This window comes from Pygocentrus nattereri, chromosome 13 (assembly GCF_015220715.1).
Source record: "Pygocentrus nattereri isolate fPygNat1 chromosome 13, fPygNat1.pri, whole genome shotgun sequence".
In the NCBI taxonomy this organism is placed as follows: domain Eukaryota; kingdom Metazoa; phylum Chordata; class Actinopteri; order Characiformes; family Serrasalmidae; genus Pygocentrus; species Pygocentrus nattereri.
The window spans coordinates 16,282,389-16,301,623 of NC_051223.1; the positions used below are offsets into that span (position 1 = coordinate 16,282,389).

Sequence of the window (19,235 nt, forward strand, 5' to 3'; positions counted from 1 at the left end):
GCACATTCGACTTCCTGTTATTTGGTTTGTTTGGTTTTATTAGATTGCTTTTTTCCCTGAACTACAATAAACGGCTGTAAAACTAAGAGAAATGCTTTCCCCAAAAACCGCCACAGAATAGTTCTAATTTATATACGTGCTTGTAAAAGTCTTCCATCTGCCGTTAATACTGAGGTATTACACATTTTTCTCGCTCGCGTTAACGGTAGGTGACCTAAGGTTTATTGTAAACCGGCGGTCTGGATATCCATGCGCACTGTTTACGAGATGAACAAAGCGGATTATTTGGCGTTTCCAGCAATTGTTGGGACAAGTGGCCAGTACAGTAACATGAGGAAGATATGGGATAATCATCACTACAAATACCACATGGACAGAATGGCGAATGGCAAGTAAAATATAAAACTTTTGACACATCACGCATTGAAGAAAGGTCTAATCTAATCTACTGACAATGTCATTTCCACTTTTGGGACACCCCTCCAGTCAAATCAGTTGTGGACAATAAAGCTCCTAGAACGTACCTTCACTGCCATCTGAAGATGAAAAAAATTCAGGTAAATGGGGAAAACAAACACAGCAGATATCGTGTCTCTCATTTGATCTCATTGGAAATGTCTGTCCTTCAGCTTGAGCAGGAGCGGTTCATGGATATAGAGAAAAACAACAGGCTGCTACTGTACAGAATCGCCCATACTAAGGCCGGCGGTGGTCAGGATAACTGGAATGTATACAAGCCCAAGCACAGGTAATTAAGTCCACTGTCTCTATGCAGAGATCCATCTCTATTTAGAAGGTTCAAAACTGAACTCATCTTAGACTTATTGCTATCTTCTCACTCCCTTTATGGTGCTACTATATTTAAGTGTGTCTGCTGAAAGAATGGAGTTTATCAGACAACGTCATATTGTAGTATAGCCTAGTTAAACTGTCCTATAGCCTAAGACTTTAAATTGCATTGCATTGAACCTGCTTGACTTGTATGAATCCAGTGTGAACACAGATTTTAGGAAAAGAGAACTGGTGAAAATCTCTCTGGAAAACCAGGTCATCCTCAAGAGGATAAATATGGCCAAGTCGGTGTACGATCACAAGAAGTGGCTTGACGATTATAAAGTAAGACCTTAAGAGTACCTTTAATGACATCTTCAGCTGCAACCAAATCAGAACTTATCATATTAGCATATCAGCATAGAGAGAGACAGTAGATAGCCGTTATTGTGACATGAGGAGTTATATCTGGACCTGCTTCAACTGAGCATAACAACAGAACTGGTGGATAATTATTAATTACTGAAAATAAAAACCAGCTTGCATGTTAAATTTAAGAATGTTTTTATTAATTTAATTTATGCTGGCAGGTTACAGGAGGATATATGTCTCGAATTTCGAAGTACCCGCAAGAACCAAAGCCAGTTAAGATGGTATTAAATATATGTCTTACAAATGTTTCTTGCCTCACATTAAAATAAAGTATTATAAGAAATCATTCATTAAAAATTTGTATATTTTAAAAGATAAGAAAGTAAATATTATGTAATGTGTAATATTAATATGTGTCTTTTGATCCAATCCAGCTGTCACCATTGCACCTCCTCAAATGATGTCACATCGAAACCATGATTCCTCTGGCACAACACATTGGGACCGTTAGGCCGAGGAATTAAACTGATCTATAAGCAAGTATTTGAACACAATCAGTAAAAAGATTTTGAAAGCAAAATGTTTGATGTTCTCCATGTTCAGTTTTGACCTCTCCTCTGAGGACTCTGCAAATACGGCTCCCTTACTTGAGCAACATACCGACCTGAAACAGGGACAAACAGGTTTCATGTTTAATTCACTGCCTCCATATCCATCGATGTCTATATGCAAATCTATAAAGTATGTGCAAAACCAAACAACATCAACAGTCAGTCTCAGATTATTGTAATTCTGTGGTCACCTTGTCTGGTGTTATGTTGGGGCATCTCCAGTTGTAGAGATAGTAGTGCATATGGACGTCTCCCTCAGTGAACCTCAGAGATTCCAGGAACGTCTTATTCTCCATCACATTCAGGGCAGTGAACACATCAAATCCTCTCTGAAAGTTGATGGTGAGTCGTATATTGTAATTGGAACAACTTAAATGAATAATTTGGCAGAAAAGCAAATGCACAGTTTTCCCCTTAATCCAAATGTAGTAGATCAGCCAAGAAAAATAAAAAAGTACAGAAAAAAATAGAAAGGCAAAGTTCATGCATAAACTGAACAAACTTAATTGAACAAACTAAAATTAAAAATGCATCAGAATTTAAGGCAGTTTCAGAGCACTGTTAACTGGCTTTAAAATTTTAATTGGGCTTGCATAGTATTTTCAGGTGGTTGCTACAAGTTAGCTATGGTATTCCAGCTTGTTGTACTTGCTCAAAGGTTGGTAGGTTGTTGCTAAGGTGTTGCTAGACCACTGCTGTACTATCTTAGGTGGTTGGTAGGTTATTGCTAGCTCATTGCTATTGTATCCCAGGTGGTTACTAAGGGGTTGGGAGGCCATTGTTATGGTATCCTAACTGGTTGCAAATGTATTGCTGCACCAATGCTATGGTATGCCAGGTTGTTTCTAATGTGTTGCTAGCATATTTATATGATGGTGCTATAAGAGAATGTCTAGACATTTCTGGCTACAAAGTGTACACTGACTGTGGTGGAATAAGAGATAGAGGTATAGTCAATAAATATCATATAACTGGAATTACTCAGAAAGCTGTAGGAGAAGTAGTGTTTCTACTGACCATAGAATAAGAATAAGAAAATGAAGAACTGTAAGCTAGTTTTGTCAATTCAGGCTTCGGGATGGCTGCTATTACCAGCTTAGCTATGTGAGGTACTTTTGTCTATCTTTATAGACGACTATGTCATACTGTGTCCAAAACCACATAACAAGTCTATTTGTGACTGATTAAGAACACAGCATGATTGGACACAAATGTATGTTGAAAGTTAATTGATGGCTATATTAGCCTTGTGGTTTCAGTGATTAACAAAGCAAACTTCAGGCCTAAACATATTTTGGAAGATGAACAACATTTGGAGTAAGTGGGGAAACTGTGTACAGTTGATTTTTTACAAAGCGATCCCTTTGTGCTGATAATACATTCCAACATTCTAACTGCTCTTTAGATGAACTCTAGTTTCCACAGCCACCCACATAATAAAGATTTCACAAAACATACTGCCACTCATTCACACGGACTCACAGCCTTAGCTTTGACGAGGATGTCCTCTATCAGCTGCTGCAGTGAGGTTGCCGTGGTGACTGTGTAGAGAGCATACGCCGCCTTCAGGCTCCGATGGGCAAGATGGTTCAGAACTGTCGAGGACAAGGTGTAGAAACTCACCATATCAGTTATAACACCATCTGCGCCCTGCAGGAGCAACACAAATATTAATCACATGTTAATGAATGGAGGTCTTCCATGGTGTGTGCTGCATGAAACATCTGCTCATATGTCCTGTTTTAGTATTTTTTCACTATTAGCTCATTAATACAAGCAGATACACTCTGTCAAAACTGCAGATTTTTAAACTTCAATAAATACTACATTTGTGTTTGTATGCAGAAGAGGAAATATATTTTGAATTTGCTGAAAGGTTGTTGTTTTGTTTTGCAGAAACCTGTCATTTTTTGATCCAAACAGATTGAAAATGTCAGACATTCAGACTCAAACCTATCAATACAGAAAGTAAATCAAGAGTGTTTCATTGTGTCACTAACTATATCATGAATTATTGAGTCAATAATTATGTGACGTATAGCAAAAAACAATAATAACTCTAGACTTCTGAGGATTAATGCGGTACAGATGAACAGTCCCAGGCAGATATGACTAGTAATTCATGTGGTAATATAGTGTTGTTTCAGTCTCTATGTCTCTCTGGAACCCAGAGCATGTTTCCCCTTTCAATGACATTGGCCTGACCAAAACAGAGAAGTGAGCAAGGAAAAGGGTGAATTTGTATTCCTGTGAAAAGCTTACCCTGAATATAGTGTGATGTAAGAAAACTGACCTCCACCACATAGGTGTCAACAACGCCGTCTCTAGGTAGAAACCAGTGCTGAACTTCCTCCTGGTTCAGGATGGGGAACAGATGGAAGCCTCTGAGATACTCATTCAACAAAGTTTGAACCCTCGGTATGTCCTCCAGGGCCATGAGGCGGAGGCCAGAGGTTTTGGTTGTCTGTCAAAAGGAAGAGGAACCAAAGAAGAGGAAAATGTCAGTATATACAACACTAAAGATATAATAAACCAGTAACAAGATACTGCTTGTGTTGCCTGATGTGAGCCCATTTAATATACAGTGGCCCAAAAATTATTTGGACATTTTAACTATTTCACCATTGGTAATTGGTTACCAAAATGTCTTTGTCCTTTATGCTGCATTTACACGTTGGCAGTAGACAGATGATATTCTGTTGTTTTCAGTGGAGCCACAACAGCATATATATATATATATATATATATATATATATATATATATATATATATATATATATATATATATATATATAAAAACTAAACTCTGTTCTGATTGGCTTTGTTCAAAAAACAGTAAAGCATGAATGGTCAGAGCTAAACTTCTTCAGGTTGAATAGGCTGATGCGTAAATCTAATGGCTTTTGTGATGTCACAAAAACAGTACTTTTTAAATGGGCTGTTTTTTTTGTAGCCTAGTATCCATTTAGTGATTAAATAAACCTGTAATTCCTGAATGGCTGAAAGAGAACAAAATAGCAAACTATGAAATGAAAAGTTCTGAATTTGTTGTTGGTTGTTCATATAATGGTAGGCTAATGCTTGAAAAGAAAGGCTAATGAATCCTGGCCCTGGTTATGACATGGACTGGTCTGTAGACGGCACTGTATGCACTGACCTCAGGCAGGCGGTTCAGCTTGAGTGCGCGCTGAAGGGTCATGTTACGGGTGAGCGAGGAGAAATTCAGCTCAATCAGCTTTCGCGGGTTCAGGGAACGGTGCCAGTACCTGTTAACACCCAAACAAAGAGAGGAAAACAGCCATGCTCAATTAAGCCTGAATAGAAGCTCAGGTTTAATTGAGGTCCACTTTTACAAAAGAGGGGGGTCTGTGTGTACACTAAACAGAAGGGCCGGGACAGTGGGATGGCTAATTTGTAGTATACCTGCAGCTTGCCATGGGCTTTGGCAGCACAGCACTGGTGCTGTAGACAGCCTGGAATTGTCCCTGCCTCTGGACCCGCCTGCTGATCTCACGGATGAGCACCGGAGCCACACGCTTAGAGCGCAGCTTCTTATGCACACACAGGAAGTTCACCTCCACCATCTTCCTCTCTCTGTGGAGTTTCAAATCACAGCTTATTCCAAATCATTCAGCTCTACTAAAATCAGTCCATATTCTCCACTTTTCTTTACTGTCATCTACTCTCAGTTGTCAGTTTATTAGACACATCTACCTTGAAGCTATAAACACAATTCCAAAAAATTTGGATGAGTATGTAATGCAAAAAAGGAGTGATTTGTAAAAACACTTTAACTTATATTTACAAGAAAGCAGTTCAAAGACAAGATATATCATTGTTTTATCTTATTACCTTCATTGTTTTTTGTAAATATAAGCTCATTCTGTAATTAATGCCTGCAGTACATTCCAGAAAAGTTGTGACAAGCAGTCTAAGACTAGAGACTTTGTTATACATTCACAAAAAAATTTAAAAGAAAAGATGTAATTATGCTTGGCCACATGTCAACAACATCCAGAAAGTCCACTTATTTCTGGACATTATCTTATCTGAAATGGATGCCTAATCAGAGAGTGTAGGTGCTCCTAATGCAAATGTTTGTTACATTATGAAGTGCAAAATACATCAGTGAAAGCCTTCTGTTGCTGTACATTTTATCAGCCTCCCTTTATCTTGTCTGTTAATGGAAAGAGATCAGCACTGGGCACCATAGGATCAACACTGACCAGATGTTATTTATAGGATTGCAGCAACACTAATATAGTACTGTCTGTCACACTGGTACAAATTGCTGTTAGTTTTTACACATTAGTGTCACTGCTGAGATGAGACAAATATCCAGCCAGTAGTGGTCTTGTAGTCAGAAACTGACCAGTAGTAAAGGGCTAGAAGACTATTACAAGTTTTGAAGAAATAGATGAACAATAGTCTCAGTAATTGTATTAGAACAGCAGCAAATTTCTCCCTTTCTTGTTTCCTTTGTAAGCCTTAATTATGTAGCTAAAATGCTCTTAGTAACAAGAACTTCAGTCTCAATCAAACTTGGTCTTTTAGGACTGGACTTGAATGTTTGGTTAGTGTAGCTGCTTTCTGAAGGTCCTCAGTGGCAAAATCTAGATAAATAAAATATTTTCCCTATTACTCTGTGATCAGATTAAGTAGGAAAACATTAGCTCTCTGTGTGTGAAAAGTTTTGACGCTGTGTTGGGCTGCTAATGAGCAATGAGGAGTGAAAGGGAGGGTGAGAACCTCCTCTTGTGAAAAATTCACAGCTCTCTACAAAATGGTCATGCAATGCATGCTAGCCTATGAAGAGAAAATGCAGTTCATTTCTGGTCGTGTAAATTAAAGCCATCTAAATATAGTCTAATCATGTTATTAAAAAAATACTGGCTTTCAAAACAAGTGGAAATTGCATTTGATGGCTACTGTGAAAAAGAAACTTCCATTTCTTGAGAACATTTTTGACTGTTGAAAGTCTGGCAGTTTTTAGAGAGGTTTTAGTTAATGCAACTCCTGTACTTCTGTTTATTTATTTACTTATTGATATGATATTATTATTTTAAACCATCTGGCAGCTCCTTTAGACCCATTAAGAGCTCATTTAGATCTGGAGTCAAACTTGCAGCTGGACACCTTTGTTCATGAAAGAAGTGAAAAACCATTTCATATGTCAAATGCAGAAATGCTTATTTCAAACATTCTGTGTAATTAAGATGTAAACAAAGTGATTCAGGTGAGTTTTAATAAGTTGAAATGTTCAGTTCTACAAAAATGTAATGGTCAGAATTGCTCACAGTGGTGGTGATAGGAGCCAGACATAGCAGAAAGATACATGTAGAGTATTGTGCGTAAAATATCGAAAGAATTTTTAAGTTTAACAATACATCACCATTATCAACATCGCAAATAAAAATTGAATGACTTGTTTACATTTCATTGAATTATTCAGAAATTTAAAAAAAAAATCATTGAATTCCCCTTTACAGTTGTTTAAAATGCAGAAGCAGCAGAAAATAAGCTGTCCATATCATTCAGATCTACTGGAGTCAGTGCACCCTTGAGAATGTACTTACGTGTCATATATTTGAACAGTGGCAGGAATAGCCCCAATGAACCCCACTAGTTTTCTGTTGGAGTTGACTCTCACTCCACAGTGCCACTCACGCTGCCAGCCTGGTGGGCACAGTGCCCTGAAATGATGTGGAAAGAAGCAGAGGTAGAAATGATCAAATGAAGATTAGTGAATAATTGATGAAGCTCTTGGCTCAACACCATCTGATCTAGCCATGCTGTACAGCTATGCTGCAAAATGAGACAACACTGGCCTCCAGAGGCTGCACTTACCATAGCAGGAACTCAGAGGTATAGTGGATGCGAAGCGTGTTGTCGTCCTCTTCTGCGTAGTTTTCATTCAGCAGAGTACACAGCTCCCCTAGCTGCAGTCACATGCAAGACCAACATGGAATAAATGAGGACCTCAGTGAGGAAAACATGAATTAAAACAAAACAAAGCCATTCAGAGTGGTTGAAATGTTCCATTATAGAAAAAACTTACAAAGAATTTTCACCAGATATCTGAAGTGACTCTAAAAGCTATCACACAGAAAGCTATTATAGCGTCATGTCCTACATTTTTCTTGTATTTTATCTTTTTCATTCAGGTGCTCGCTATTGTGGTTCTACTAAAAACACGTTTAAATGACCACCATACATGACGAACCTCTCTTTATAGATTAGAATGAAATAGGCTTGTTTTGTTACTGAGCATTTAAGAGTGATGTATGTAAGAGAATATATCTGTTCTGATTGGCTGCCCTGTATTGTGCCTCTTTTAAAAAGCACTTCTTATAACTTCTATCTTAGAACTTCAGTCTGAATGGGCACAGCTAAACTACTGTAGGCTGAATATGCCATGACATCTCAGGAAAAGTGAGCACTTAAAAAGTGCTTCTGTACTACATCAAATTCTTTTACTTAAAAAAAGTGATGAAAATGTATTTTTCCAAGATGTGGACCCTTTAAATAAAATGGGTCAAATATGTTGCCTGATGCCTGAGACACTGTTTTACAATGATTTAAAGATCAAGTTTTGGCTTAAAATGTATTTTATATATTAATGGTGAAGAGGTATCCTATTGGTCCAGAAGTATCCTGACAGTGCTCTTACTGTACTGACTCTCAGTTGCACACACATAGATTTTATAATCTACATAGATAAAGCATTGACCAATAGGATAGGGCACTGTGGAGCAGTCACCCATGAGCATAAGGTCACCATGCTCAATGGCAAGTGGCTGCTAGAGGGGTATAAATCCCCTAGTCATTTAAATGTGAAACAGTGGAACTGTGTTCTCTAGAGTGATAGAGCTCTATCCATTAGCTTTTGGATGAGTTGGGGTGATTATTTGTGACCCAGAACTAATCATCCAACATCAGTACCTGACCTCACGAATGCTCTTATGGCTGAATGCAATCTAATCCTCACAGCAAGGTTCCAACATCTAGTGTAAATCCTTTAAATGTGAGCAGGAGTTACTGGTGTAAGAAACGGTAGATTTTTCACATTTAACGCTTTTTTATCTTTTATCTTGTATATCCAAAATGGCAACTTTACAGGAGAAGGGAAAAACATACATTACTTTCAATGTAAGTCAAGGGAACCAGACGTTATTTCTAAGTCATTTTTGGCCATTTATTTTGGTCCATCCTTCATGAAATTTGCATACAAGGCCAAGATGCATTTTCAAATTATGTCAAAAACTGAAAATCAACAAAATTGGAGATAAGAGGTCTTGTTCCAACAACAGCGATATAAAACATTACATATAAAAAGATGGGTAACACTTTACATTAAGGGTACATGACCTGTCAGTAAATAAGGCATTTACTAATTAATAACTAATCAGAAAGCAATGAGTCATTAACCAGAAACAAATGAATAAGTCATATATTACCAACCACAAGACTGAATTACTAACCCATGTAGTAATGAATGAAGATGAAGGTAATAAAGGCTTTATTCAGTGCCTGAATTTATTAGGGATTCGGGTGTTAATTAAGCATACAAACACAATGTTAGTACACATTGGCAAATTGCTAGAAGCTCTGTTAGATTCATTCTATTCATGCAATTTATGATTACTTATGTCACACTGCAATGTCATACTGTTATAGCATAAATATAAACTGTTGTATGTTTAATAAACTGCAAGCTAGCTTATTTACTGAAAATAGGCTTTTGAATGAATTAAAACTGAATTATCTTAATATATGCCACAATTATTCTGAAAAATACCACCTTCAGAAAAATCACCAAAAGCAGCTGGAAATTACTGCTATTTTTCTTCACCAGTAAATGGCAGTCATGCTATATGTGAAGCGGCCATAGAGTCTTGAGTGAATATCTCTTTTGCCTTTTTGCAATATTTCACATTTATCTTACTTTTAAAGGTGAGTGATGCATCCTGTATTATATACGTAATTTACATCACAGATATATTTACACGCGGTATTGTGGTCTGAGTGTTGTGAGTGGTAGTATGTATTTTCGTGCCTCACCTCATTTTAGACTAATGTGTAAAATATGCAGCTGTTTTCTGTGGTGAAATCAAATGGATTTGCAGATGCTAATATTTCTAAATTCGTTGTACAGGAGTTTAAATATTTATTTTGGTTGCTTACTTATTTGCAATAAACCTTTTTGGTTTAATAGTAGTAAGGTGTTTATGTTTCTCAAGAGTGTCGAATGAATCTAGAAGTAGTATGTGGAGCAGGCTCGTCTATTCTGTTTGGTTAAATTCACATGTTGATTTTATGCTGCTTGGCTCATGTTATTCCTCCTTTGATAGGGACTCTTATTTTGAAGGGCTATGTGTGCGCGGTGGCAGTGCTTTCAGGGCCTAGTAAATAGACTGAGCCGAGACAGCGAGAGGGCGCTAACTGCGCTTAGCCGAGCGCTAACCTGGCGCGATATTCTCCTCTTTCGTTTATTCTGAGTTTTTCAGTAAAGCTGAGTCACAGACTCGATCTTCAACTTGTGTAAGTTATTTGGAAACACCGCTCGCTACAAAATAACTATTAATTGTCCTTGTACTACAGTGACATTCACATGCTCTGGTTCTGTGTACTGTGTAGAGGCCATAAGACGATAATATAATAAGATTTTTTTATCCCTGTGAATTTCGTCAATGTCATGTTTTATACGAGCCATATTGTTCTGATCTTTCATCAAAGTTCCTGAGAGGGCAAAAGAATGACTGTCATTTTGGTAAGTAAAATGATTAACCCCTGCTATTTTATTAGCTTTTAATCAGTGATATAGTTAGTGTGACTGGTTTATCACTTTACTTTCGTGGGCACAAACATTAAATGAATTCATCATGAAGAATAAGGGTGGCACAGTGGGTAGTGCTGTCGCATCACAGTGAGGAGGGCCCGGGTGACCGGGGTCCTCTCTGTGTGGAGTTTGCATGTTCTCCCCGTGTCTGCGTGGGTTTCCTCCGGGTTCTCCAGTTTCCTCCCACAGTCCAAAGACATGCAGTCAGGCCAATTGGACGTGCTAAATTGCCCCTAGGTGTGAGTGTGTGAGTGACTGTCTGTGTTTGTCTGTCTGCCCTGCGATGGACTGGCGACCTGTCCAGGGTGTATCCTGCCTTCTGCCCGATGACTGCTGGGATAGGCTCCAGCACCCCCCCACGACCCTGACGGAGAAGCGGCTTAGAAAATGGATGGATCATGCAGAATCAGTATTTAAAGTGTGATTGGGTCATCACTTTTCTTTAAGGGCTACAAACATGAATTCGTCATGAGTGATCAGTAATCATTGCTTTCTTTATAGTGAATTGAGAATTGACTCTGCACAGTTTTGTATTTTTCTCACTCTGACACACCTCAATCAGCACAACAGGGGCTTATGAATTAGCAGTTCAATCAGGTGTACTAGATGTGGGAAAGCACAAACATGTGCATACAATTAAGGATTCTTATAACTCTATGAGAAAGGCACTGCACTTTCCCTATCAATAATTAACTCATTTCTGAGTTCAGTGGTAACGTGAGGCCATGTGTATCAATATAGGAGTTAAAACATGTCATTAATGAGTAGTAGTTGCAAAACAGTCTGTGTAAGCCTTTAATTTTATACAATAAACTTAACCTGACAGATAGAAACAGGCAAATACAAGGGCTGCTTACAGAGCAAGATGATGACGATGGACAGGATGATGAGAAGATGGAGCTACAGAAAAAAACACAGTTGACTTTGATAGGCATAATATTCCAGAGTGCTGTGTCTGATGGGGATCTGACATCAACATTAACATGAATTCCTAAAAAATTCAGGCTCTGAAGAAAGCCTTTATTACCTTCATCTTCATTCATTATTACATGTGTTAGTAATTTAGTCTTGTGATTGTTAATATATGACATTCATTTGTTCCTGATTAATGACTCATTACTTTCTTATTAGTTATTCACTAGTAAATGCCTTAATTACCGGCAGATCATGTACCCTTAGTGTCACCAAAGGAGGATATGTGTAGGCTCGCTGGTCAGTTTTTATAGTAAATAATATAGCTATATTTTCAACATTTTGGCCCCTCGTTCCCATCAACACCACTAAGAAGAAAGTCTTATTTGGTAAGTTTTTCTACAGTGAACCATTTTACATCAGTCGACTATGAATGACTAAATTACCCAACAATCGAACTGTACAGTGAAAATAGGGATGAGGGTTCACCACAGCTAATGATGGCTGAAAGAGAACAAAACAGCAAGCTAGGGAGATGAAACCTTTAGGAACGGATATTGGGTCACTCACCTGTTCTGGGTTTCCCAGGTCCAATGTGTCCCAGCAAAAGCCTTGCGGGAGAGAATAACAGTCCTCTCGAACACTCGGCATCTCAGGCTGTATGGGCCCATGGGATGTCACCTCCTCATCTTCAAAGAAACAAAAACTTAAGTGACATGAACTGAAATTATATCACAATATTTTCCAGGATATGGGTAATAAATACATGATATTATGATTGCCAATAAATTGAGAAACAAACACTAGGGGTGTAACAATAGACTGCAACCATGATTCCTGATTGATTTATGAATGCTGTGTTCATGATTCTGTGTTTTCATGATACTTTAAACAAAATTCCAATGAAGAAGAATAATAACTATGATTGTGTTCTTGCACAACTTACTAACAGCACTAGAATTGGGAGGCAAGGGGAGTGCTGGAGTGAGTTATTGATTGATGCTTGTTTGCAGACCTTGGTGTTTAGGTGATGCAACTGCATTAGATGGCATAAATAATAGAATTTCTATTCTCCTTGATGCATTGCCACATCTCCACAATGTACACTGCCACAGTTTTGTGCTGTGATAGCATAACATCACTATGCAGTGTTACATCCCAGATAAATGCATGTTAAAGGGCTCCTTTTACTCTTATAGAAACCAAATACTGAAAAAGTCCCAGCTGAAAATTAATCTAAGACCAGCTTTTGCTGGTAGCTGGTTCCATCTAGTCTAGGTGGTACATCTGTACAAACTGTACATCTAGCTGGACTAAATGGCTAGAAGACTTTGACGGTTTAGCTGGTGTGCCAGTTGGTTGTGCTCATCATGTTTGTTAATCAGCTTGGTCATGATAATCGATCAACTTGCTTGTGCTGATCATTCTGGTCAAGCAGCTAAACCATCAGCCTCAAATGAAAACATATCCTGTGGTCTAACAGCTTAACCACTTTGAGCTGTATTATTTATTTATTTTATTAATTTATTTTCATGGCAGGAGTGAGATCGTGAGATAGAAAAAGCTTAGCTTCCCCTAGTAAAAGTATTACAACACCATGCACACCATTAAATCCAAACAAGCACTGTGAAAAATCACAATTCAGCAATGTCACTATCAAAGGGTCTCAGTGGCTCACTGATTGTCCAGAGAGTATTTCACACCAGCCTGTGATGAGAGAATGCACAACTAGTCATTAGATGGTCATTGTACAGCTAGTCATTAGATCTGTACCTATCTTCGGCACTGGCTGGGTGTTCCAGAAGCGGAAGTTGTGTCTGCGGGCATCCTGCAGGTTTTTGGGTGGGCCCTGGCCCAATGAGAAGAGGTGCAGGGCTCTCTGGATCTCCTGCTGCTTGTGTTCAGGGAGAGCATCCAGCTGGGAAGAGGGAAAGGTCAGTGAAAAGATCGAGGACATGAGCATCACAGAGTTTACATGTAATGTGAAATCTGCAATATTGACAAGCGTACCTTATTAACAAGACTCTTAAGCAGAACTAGCGGAAGTAACACAAACCCAGACATACATTGTGCCCTTATTAAAATATTTGCTTTGTAGCTCCGACCTCACTGATGTATAGTCAGACCCTATAGCTCATCTGCTCATGTACATTTTACCAACGGTCAGTTTTTCACCATAGAGCCAGTCTTGACTGGATATTTTCGCGTTGTGACCCCTGACCTGGTAGTCTATGTGGTGTTAGTTGTTAGTGTATCAGGCACAGTGGCATTTCTGGGATCCTCCCACACATCTGCATCACACTGCTAGGTTCAGCGTAGTCCCCCACCCTAAATAATATCTAATATTAATATAGAAAATCATAAAAATCAGTTAAAAACATATTAACAATAAAAAAGACATACAGTAAGTATCAAAATGTAAACAACATTAATGTAAGCCCTACAAAAACAGTGTACAAAAGACAAAATTTCATATTTTATGTTTTATTTTTTCCAATATATTAGTCTCTGCAGATAAATTGTGTACTAAAATTAGCAGAAAAATGTCACTTAAGTCATTAAAGTGTCATTTAAGTGTGTTCTCTGCAGACAATGTGAGGAAATGTAGGCCCAATGTTTGAAAAGGTGTGTTCAAACTTCTGTATACAAATGTATGAACGAATCGAATTACAGAAATTCAATAATACAATTATTTAGCAACAGATGGGATGCAGTCTGTATTTGTACACCTATATAAAGGCTCTGTAAGGTAGATTTATCTCATAATGTGGAATAGAAAATGGGCCTTTCTAAGAAAGTGGACAATGAAATTCCATAACTGCAACATTACAGTTGTGCTGTATATCTTGCCAAAGTATCAATACAGAAGTGTCACAAAAACCCACCAGTTCAAAGGGGTCCCGTGGTCCCTCCTGAGCCCATGCTTGGCCCTTTTTATTCTTCTTTGGATTCTTTTTCTTTTTTACAGCATCGTCGCCCTCTGAGCTCTTCTCACTGAGAGGTGGACACGAAATACACTCATCAAGACAAAACCATCAAGACCGAATACATGATGGTAAGAAAGTGTTTAAATAGAATACGTACGGGCTTTGGTCCTCAGCCATATGCGTGTTTTCAGGCATTGGAGCAGTCACTCTCCAAACTCTGGTCTGTAACTGTTCTGTGCACTGAGTAAAAGAGGAGCTTATCTCACACTGCAGTGGGGGTTGAAGGGGGCCACCCAACTTTCAGCAACAATCTTCACCCACCCCACCCTTCTGATAGGCTATCTGAACAAACTAATACAGGAGCTGTGTGGACAGCTATAGCACAGGCTATAATCCTTAGCCATGCTGCGGATCATATACTCACTTAGGCAACTTGGATAAGCACATTACTTTACTGCACAACGAGCAGAAAACACTTCCAAATATCCTCAACCAGAGGGCCATGCTGTCCTCACTGTGGTTCTTAAGGAGATAGTGACTATATTAACCCCAAATACAGTCAATCAGAAAAGACATGTTTAAGTTTGCTTCTTTAAAAAATGTACAGAAGTATATTATTTACAATCTTAGCACAAAGAGGTTCTATATACCAGTAATAGTATGGAAAATGTCAGACTTCAGGAAGACTGCTGTTATTATTCTTAACTGCGCCCTTAAAAAGCAGTTCTTTCAGGGTTAGTTGTTTAGTAAGAACCCTGGCAATATAGAACCCTGGCAACTCATGGAATCATCTGAATACATAAATAGTTTAAATAGCTTAATCATATTTGTTTTATTAAAATAATGGAGGATTCTGTTTCAGTAGTGACTGTTTCCATAGATAATATTTTAGTTCATTTTAAGTGGACTCACAGCTTTGAACAGTACAAACATAAAATCATAATCATTCATTGCATAAAATATTTGTTTCATTAGTGACAGTTTTTACAGCGTTACCCACTGAGTTTCAGACTTTGGGACACATTTAATTCAGAACAGTGGGATCTAACTGCTCACCATGTGACTATGAGGGACAGGCACAGTCTCATTTCCTGTTCTAAAATGCAGGGGTGTGGCTAAAATAACTTGTGGACTGAACCCAAAACCAAATATTTCTATACTAAATAGCTTGTTGAAAAAGTACACCACCAGTAGAATCCCTCCATTAGTGTAGCATGTGTAGTGTAGTAGTTTGTTGTTTTGGACTTTGTGTTTCTGTAGTGACATGAAAATGTGGGACAGAATTTTTTTTGTATATTTAAAGTTTTTTTTATATATTTAAATATTACACCTATTATAAATGTAATTCTTAATACTTCACTTAAATAATATATATATATATATATATGAATGTACTTTTGTACTTACATAAGTATATGTAATTATATACAGTGTACTTGTATATATTTAGGATAATTCTTGGTTAATCTTCTCAAGAAATATCTTGGGTTTAAATAGGTCAGATAATTCTTGTGAATATCTAAGGTCTATATTATGGAAAACGTAAAAAGTTCACACTACGGTGATATTATATCATCAAAGTAAAGCATTTAGTAGTAGAAGCATGCGATGGTGATTTCCTCATCTCAAACAATTTATTGAAACAAAAGCCAACAACAGTGGAGTGTAAACCCCAACAAAAAATGTCATTGTCTCAATAACTTGTCATGTGCCCTTGAACATCAATTACAGCTTGACAACGACGTCTCATGTTGTTCACAAGTCGACTTATTGTCTGCTGCGGCATCCCACTCTTGAAGGGCGGCCCTCAGGTCACTGAGGTTCTGGGGTACACAGTTATGAGCCTCTACATGGCGACTCAGCTGATCCCATAGGTTTTTTATGGGATTCAGGTGTGGAGAAAGTGCAGGCCACTCCATCTGAGGTACCCCAGTCTCCAGCAGCCGTTCCCTAATGATGCAACCTTGATGACCTGGAGTGTTGTCATCCATGAAGATAAAATTAGGCCTGTGTTCATGCAGAGGCACAATGACTGGATTAATAATGTTATTCAAGTAGTATGGGCTTGTCACTGTACCATTCACAAAGTGTTCTGTATTGACTAGACACACCTGCCCACACTGTAACACCACCACCACCACCTTGCCGTTAAGCTCCTTGTTAGAGAACAGCAAGTTGTGCAAAAAGTACTGAAACATTGAACAGTTGGACATGTGCATTCAAAAGTTTAGAGAAGGTTACATTAAGTTCACCCGATTTTTTGTGAGTAGTGTATATACACTCACTGGCCACTTTATTAGGTACAATTTGTTGTTCAATTGCTTGTTAACACAAATAGCTAATCAGCCAATCATTCGGCAACTCAATGCATTTAGGCATGTAGAGGTGGTCAAGACAACTTGCTGAAGTGCAGACCGAGCATCAGAATGGGGGAAGAAAGGTGATTTAAGTGACTTTGAACGGGGTGTGGTTGTTGGTGCCAGACAGGCTGGTCTGAGTATTTCAGAAACTGCTGATCTACTGGGATTTTCACACACAACCATCTCTAGGGTTTACAGAGAATGATCAGAAAAAGAGAAAATATCCATTGAGCGGCAGTTGTGTGGACGAAAATGCCTTGTTGATGTAAGAGGTCAGAGGAGATTGGGCAGACTGGTTTGAGATGATAGAAAGGCAACAGGAACTCAAATAATTACTTCAAGATTCAAGAGTTTTATTGTCATATGCACAGCAGAACAGGCTGTTACACTCTACAATTAAATTCTTACTTTGCTGTTCCTCCATTCACCAAATATAATCTTAAGAGAATAGAAAAAAAAGAAAATATAAGAATAACTCTAAAAACAGTAGCAAAAAAGGAAAAGTAAATAATCTACAGTATGTGCAAAGTTGAAATAAAATTAAAGTTACACTTTACTTGTTACAACAAAGGAATGCAGAATACCAACGTAGAACACGTCAAACCTTGAAGAAGATGGGCTACAGCAAAAGGGTGTCACAAATTTTACTAGCAAGGTTTACCTAATAAAGTGGCCAGTGAGTGTGTGTGTGTGTGTGTATATATATATATATATATATATATATATATATATATATATATATATAGAGAGAGAGAGAGAGAGAGAGAGAGAGAGAGATTCCGTATCGTTCCGTATCAACCAGTTCTCTGACTTGGAACAATGTATTACTTTTTCACCATCATCCCAATGTCATACAATCTAGCCTTCAAACAATGCTTAAAACCAAGAAATACAAAACACTGACAGAATGATAGAATTTCTTTACTTAGAAAAAAAGACATAACAGATACTTTTGTGAACATCATTTATTTTTTTTTGCTTATAATATGCATGAAATGTTTAGATATCTGAGTACTGACGGAGTCAATTCTTCAACAAACTGTCTAGCCTGGCATCTCTGGAAAACCTGTAGTGACCAGAACTTACTATTGATGTGAAATTATTATTGACATGTAAAATGTATTTACCCATAAGTCCCCTTAAAAGGCCATGAGTGGCTGCCTCAGTTGACCAGTAATACTCTGCCCCACTTTTTCAATGGACGAGTTTCCTAGACAGGATTAAGCCTGGCCTTGATCCTCTTCCAAAGGAAAATACTCTCCCTGACTAGGCTTAATCTCTGTTCAGAAAACTGGCCCTATATGCTGTAGTAAAAAAGTAGACAGGAAAATTGCATATAATAACACATTTAAAATTATTAGAAAATATGTTCTCTGCTATACTTTTACATCCCACTTCTATGCATGTAAAATTTACAAATCCTAATTTTAGTTTTACTTCTTTATAATCTTAACATGACTTGCTTCATATTGTTGTTGTTTCATTTACCATTGATTTTCACAATGGAGCCAAACATGACATCATGAGCACAGAACTCCATCAACTCCACAGTGATTTGCAGTCACTGAAATATAAATAGATCATTCTTTTGAATTCTTTCAAACTGAAAAAAGAACAAAAAAAGAATTCAGATTTTAGATCATTAAAAATTGTTATGATCTGTTTAAATCCAAGGCATTAATTGAGACAATAATAAGCTAAATGTACACAAAAGGATCATTTATAGAGTTCTGTCTTTTGGGAGCTTTCTTTCTCAAACCCTAACCCCTAAATTTCAATATTTGCCTTTTGTGTGTTTTTTTTTTTTTTCAGAAACATAATTGTGATTTTTTTTAAGTGAATTTAAAAGATTTAGATTTATCATGATTTAATTTTGTACATCATTTTTAAAAAGTTTGAAAATTTAAAATAAAAAATATTCATGTCTGTACTGAAACAAAGTTTCAGGTCATGGGCGGAGCCTTCTTTTAGCCACACCCCTGTATTATAAGGCTGGAAGTGAGACTGCATCTCTGTCCCTCACTGAGCAGTTAGAGCCCATTGTTTTGATGTAAATGTGTCTCAAAGTCTGAAATCTATCTGTAGCATTAAGAATGGACATAACCAAACACATGTTCTGCAGTTCATTCTTGTGTTGTGCTTAAAAAAATGTTTGTGTGTGTATGTGTGTATAAGTTGTGTTTGCTAGTCATGTACTGCATTTAGATGTGGAAGATCAAGCGTACGTGACTCACTTTATCCTTTGTCTCACTTAAATGCATTCACCCTCTATCATACTGTCTTAGAAATCACATCAGCAGGTGTATTTCACAAACTTGGCACAGTACAAGGCAAGTGTCTGTATGCAGTTTGCACAACGCTAATCAGCAGCTAGTAGCTTCCTGCTAGCGGTTTATATTAAACATGTCTTGGAAGATCATTTATATTTAGGGTAAAGGTAAAG

The 19,235-nt window shown here is 37.7% G+C and overlaps 2 protein-coding genes across 4 annotated transcripts; one reads left to right on the top strand and one right to left on the bottom strand.

Moving 5' to 3' along the window:
* Positions 1 to 267: 267 nt before the first annotated feature.
* On the top strand, positions 268 to 1,604 carry LOC119265014 (uncharacterized protein CFAP97D1-like). Its single transcript, XM_037544285.1, has 6 exons — positions 268 to 388; positions 487 to 557; positions 630 to 748; positions 993 to 1,116; positions 1,362 to 1,424; positions 1,578 to 1,604. Exons 1-6 carry the CDS (start codon positions 268 to 270, stop codon positions 1,602 to 1,604), a joined length of 525 nt encoding a protein of 174 aa, XP_037400182.1.
* On the bottom strand, positions 1,319 to 14,687 carry nmt1b (N-myristoyltransferase 1b). Of its 3 annotated transcripts, none has more exons than XM_017693181.2 (12): positions 14,590 to 14,687; positions 14,391 to 14,499; positions 13,279 to 13,423; positions 12,076 to 12,194; positions 7,602 to 7,693; positions 7,331 to 7,447; positions 5,178 to 5,348; positions 4,912 to 5,020; positions 4,048 to 4,218; positions 3,237 to 3,404; positions 1,946 to 2,083; positions 1,319 to 1,807 (listed from the first exon to the last, which is right to left on the bottom strand). In XM_017693181.2, exons 1-12 carry the CDS (start codon positions 14,625 to 14,627, stop codon positions 1,787 to 1,789), a joined length of 1,398 nt encoding a protein of 465 aa, XP_017548670.1. In that variant the 5' UTR covers positions 14,628 to 14,687; the 3' UTR covers positions 1,319 to 1,786. The 3 variants fall into 3 exon arrangements, with proteins under 3 accessions (XP_017548670.1, XP_017548671.1, XP_037400105.1); XM_017693182.2 differs by lacking the exons at positions 14,391 to 14,499; positions 14,590 to 14,687 and adding exons at positions 11,451 to 11,493; positions 13,727 to 13,839; XM_037544208.1 differs by lacking the exon at positions 1,319 to 1,807 and having other exon boundaries at positions 1,925 to 2,083.
* Positions 14,688 to 19,235: the final 4,548 nt, after the last annotated feature.

What these genes read in the sequence shown, in the direction of transcription:
- LOC119265014 (XM_037544285.1), top strand. Translation starts at nt 268, where the DNA reads ATGAACAAAGCGGATTATTTGGCGTTTCCAGCAATTGTTGGGACAAGT. An exon ending in AGTGGCTTGACGATTATAAA is followed by an intron (nt 1,117 to 1,361) that starts GTAAGACCTTAA and finishes TTATGCTGGCAG; the next exon opens with GTTACAGGAGGATATATGTC. An exon ending in AACCAAAGCCAGTTAAGATG is followed by an intron (nt 1,425 to 1,577) that starts GTATTAAATATA and finishes GATCCAATCCAG; the next exon opens with CTGTCACCATTGCACCTCCT.
- nmt1b (XM_017693181.2), bottom strand. Translation starts at nt 14,627, where the DNA reads ATGCCTGAAAACACGCATATGGCTGAGGACCAAAGCCC. An exon ending in TTGACACCTATGTGGTGGAG is followed by an intron (nt 3,405 to 4,047) that starts GTCAGTTTTCTT and finishes TTGCTCCTGCAG; the next exon opens with GGCGCAGATGGTGTTATAAC. An exon ending in CCAACATAACACCAGACAAG is followed by an intron (nt 1,808 to 1,945) that starts GTGACCACAGAA and finishes TCCCTGTTTCAG; the next exon opens with GTCGGTATGTTGCTCAAGTA.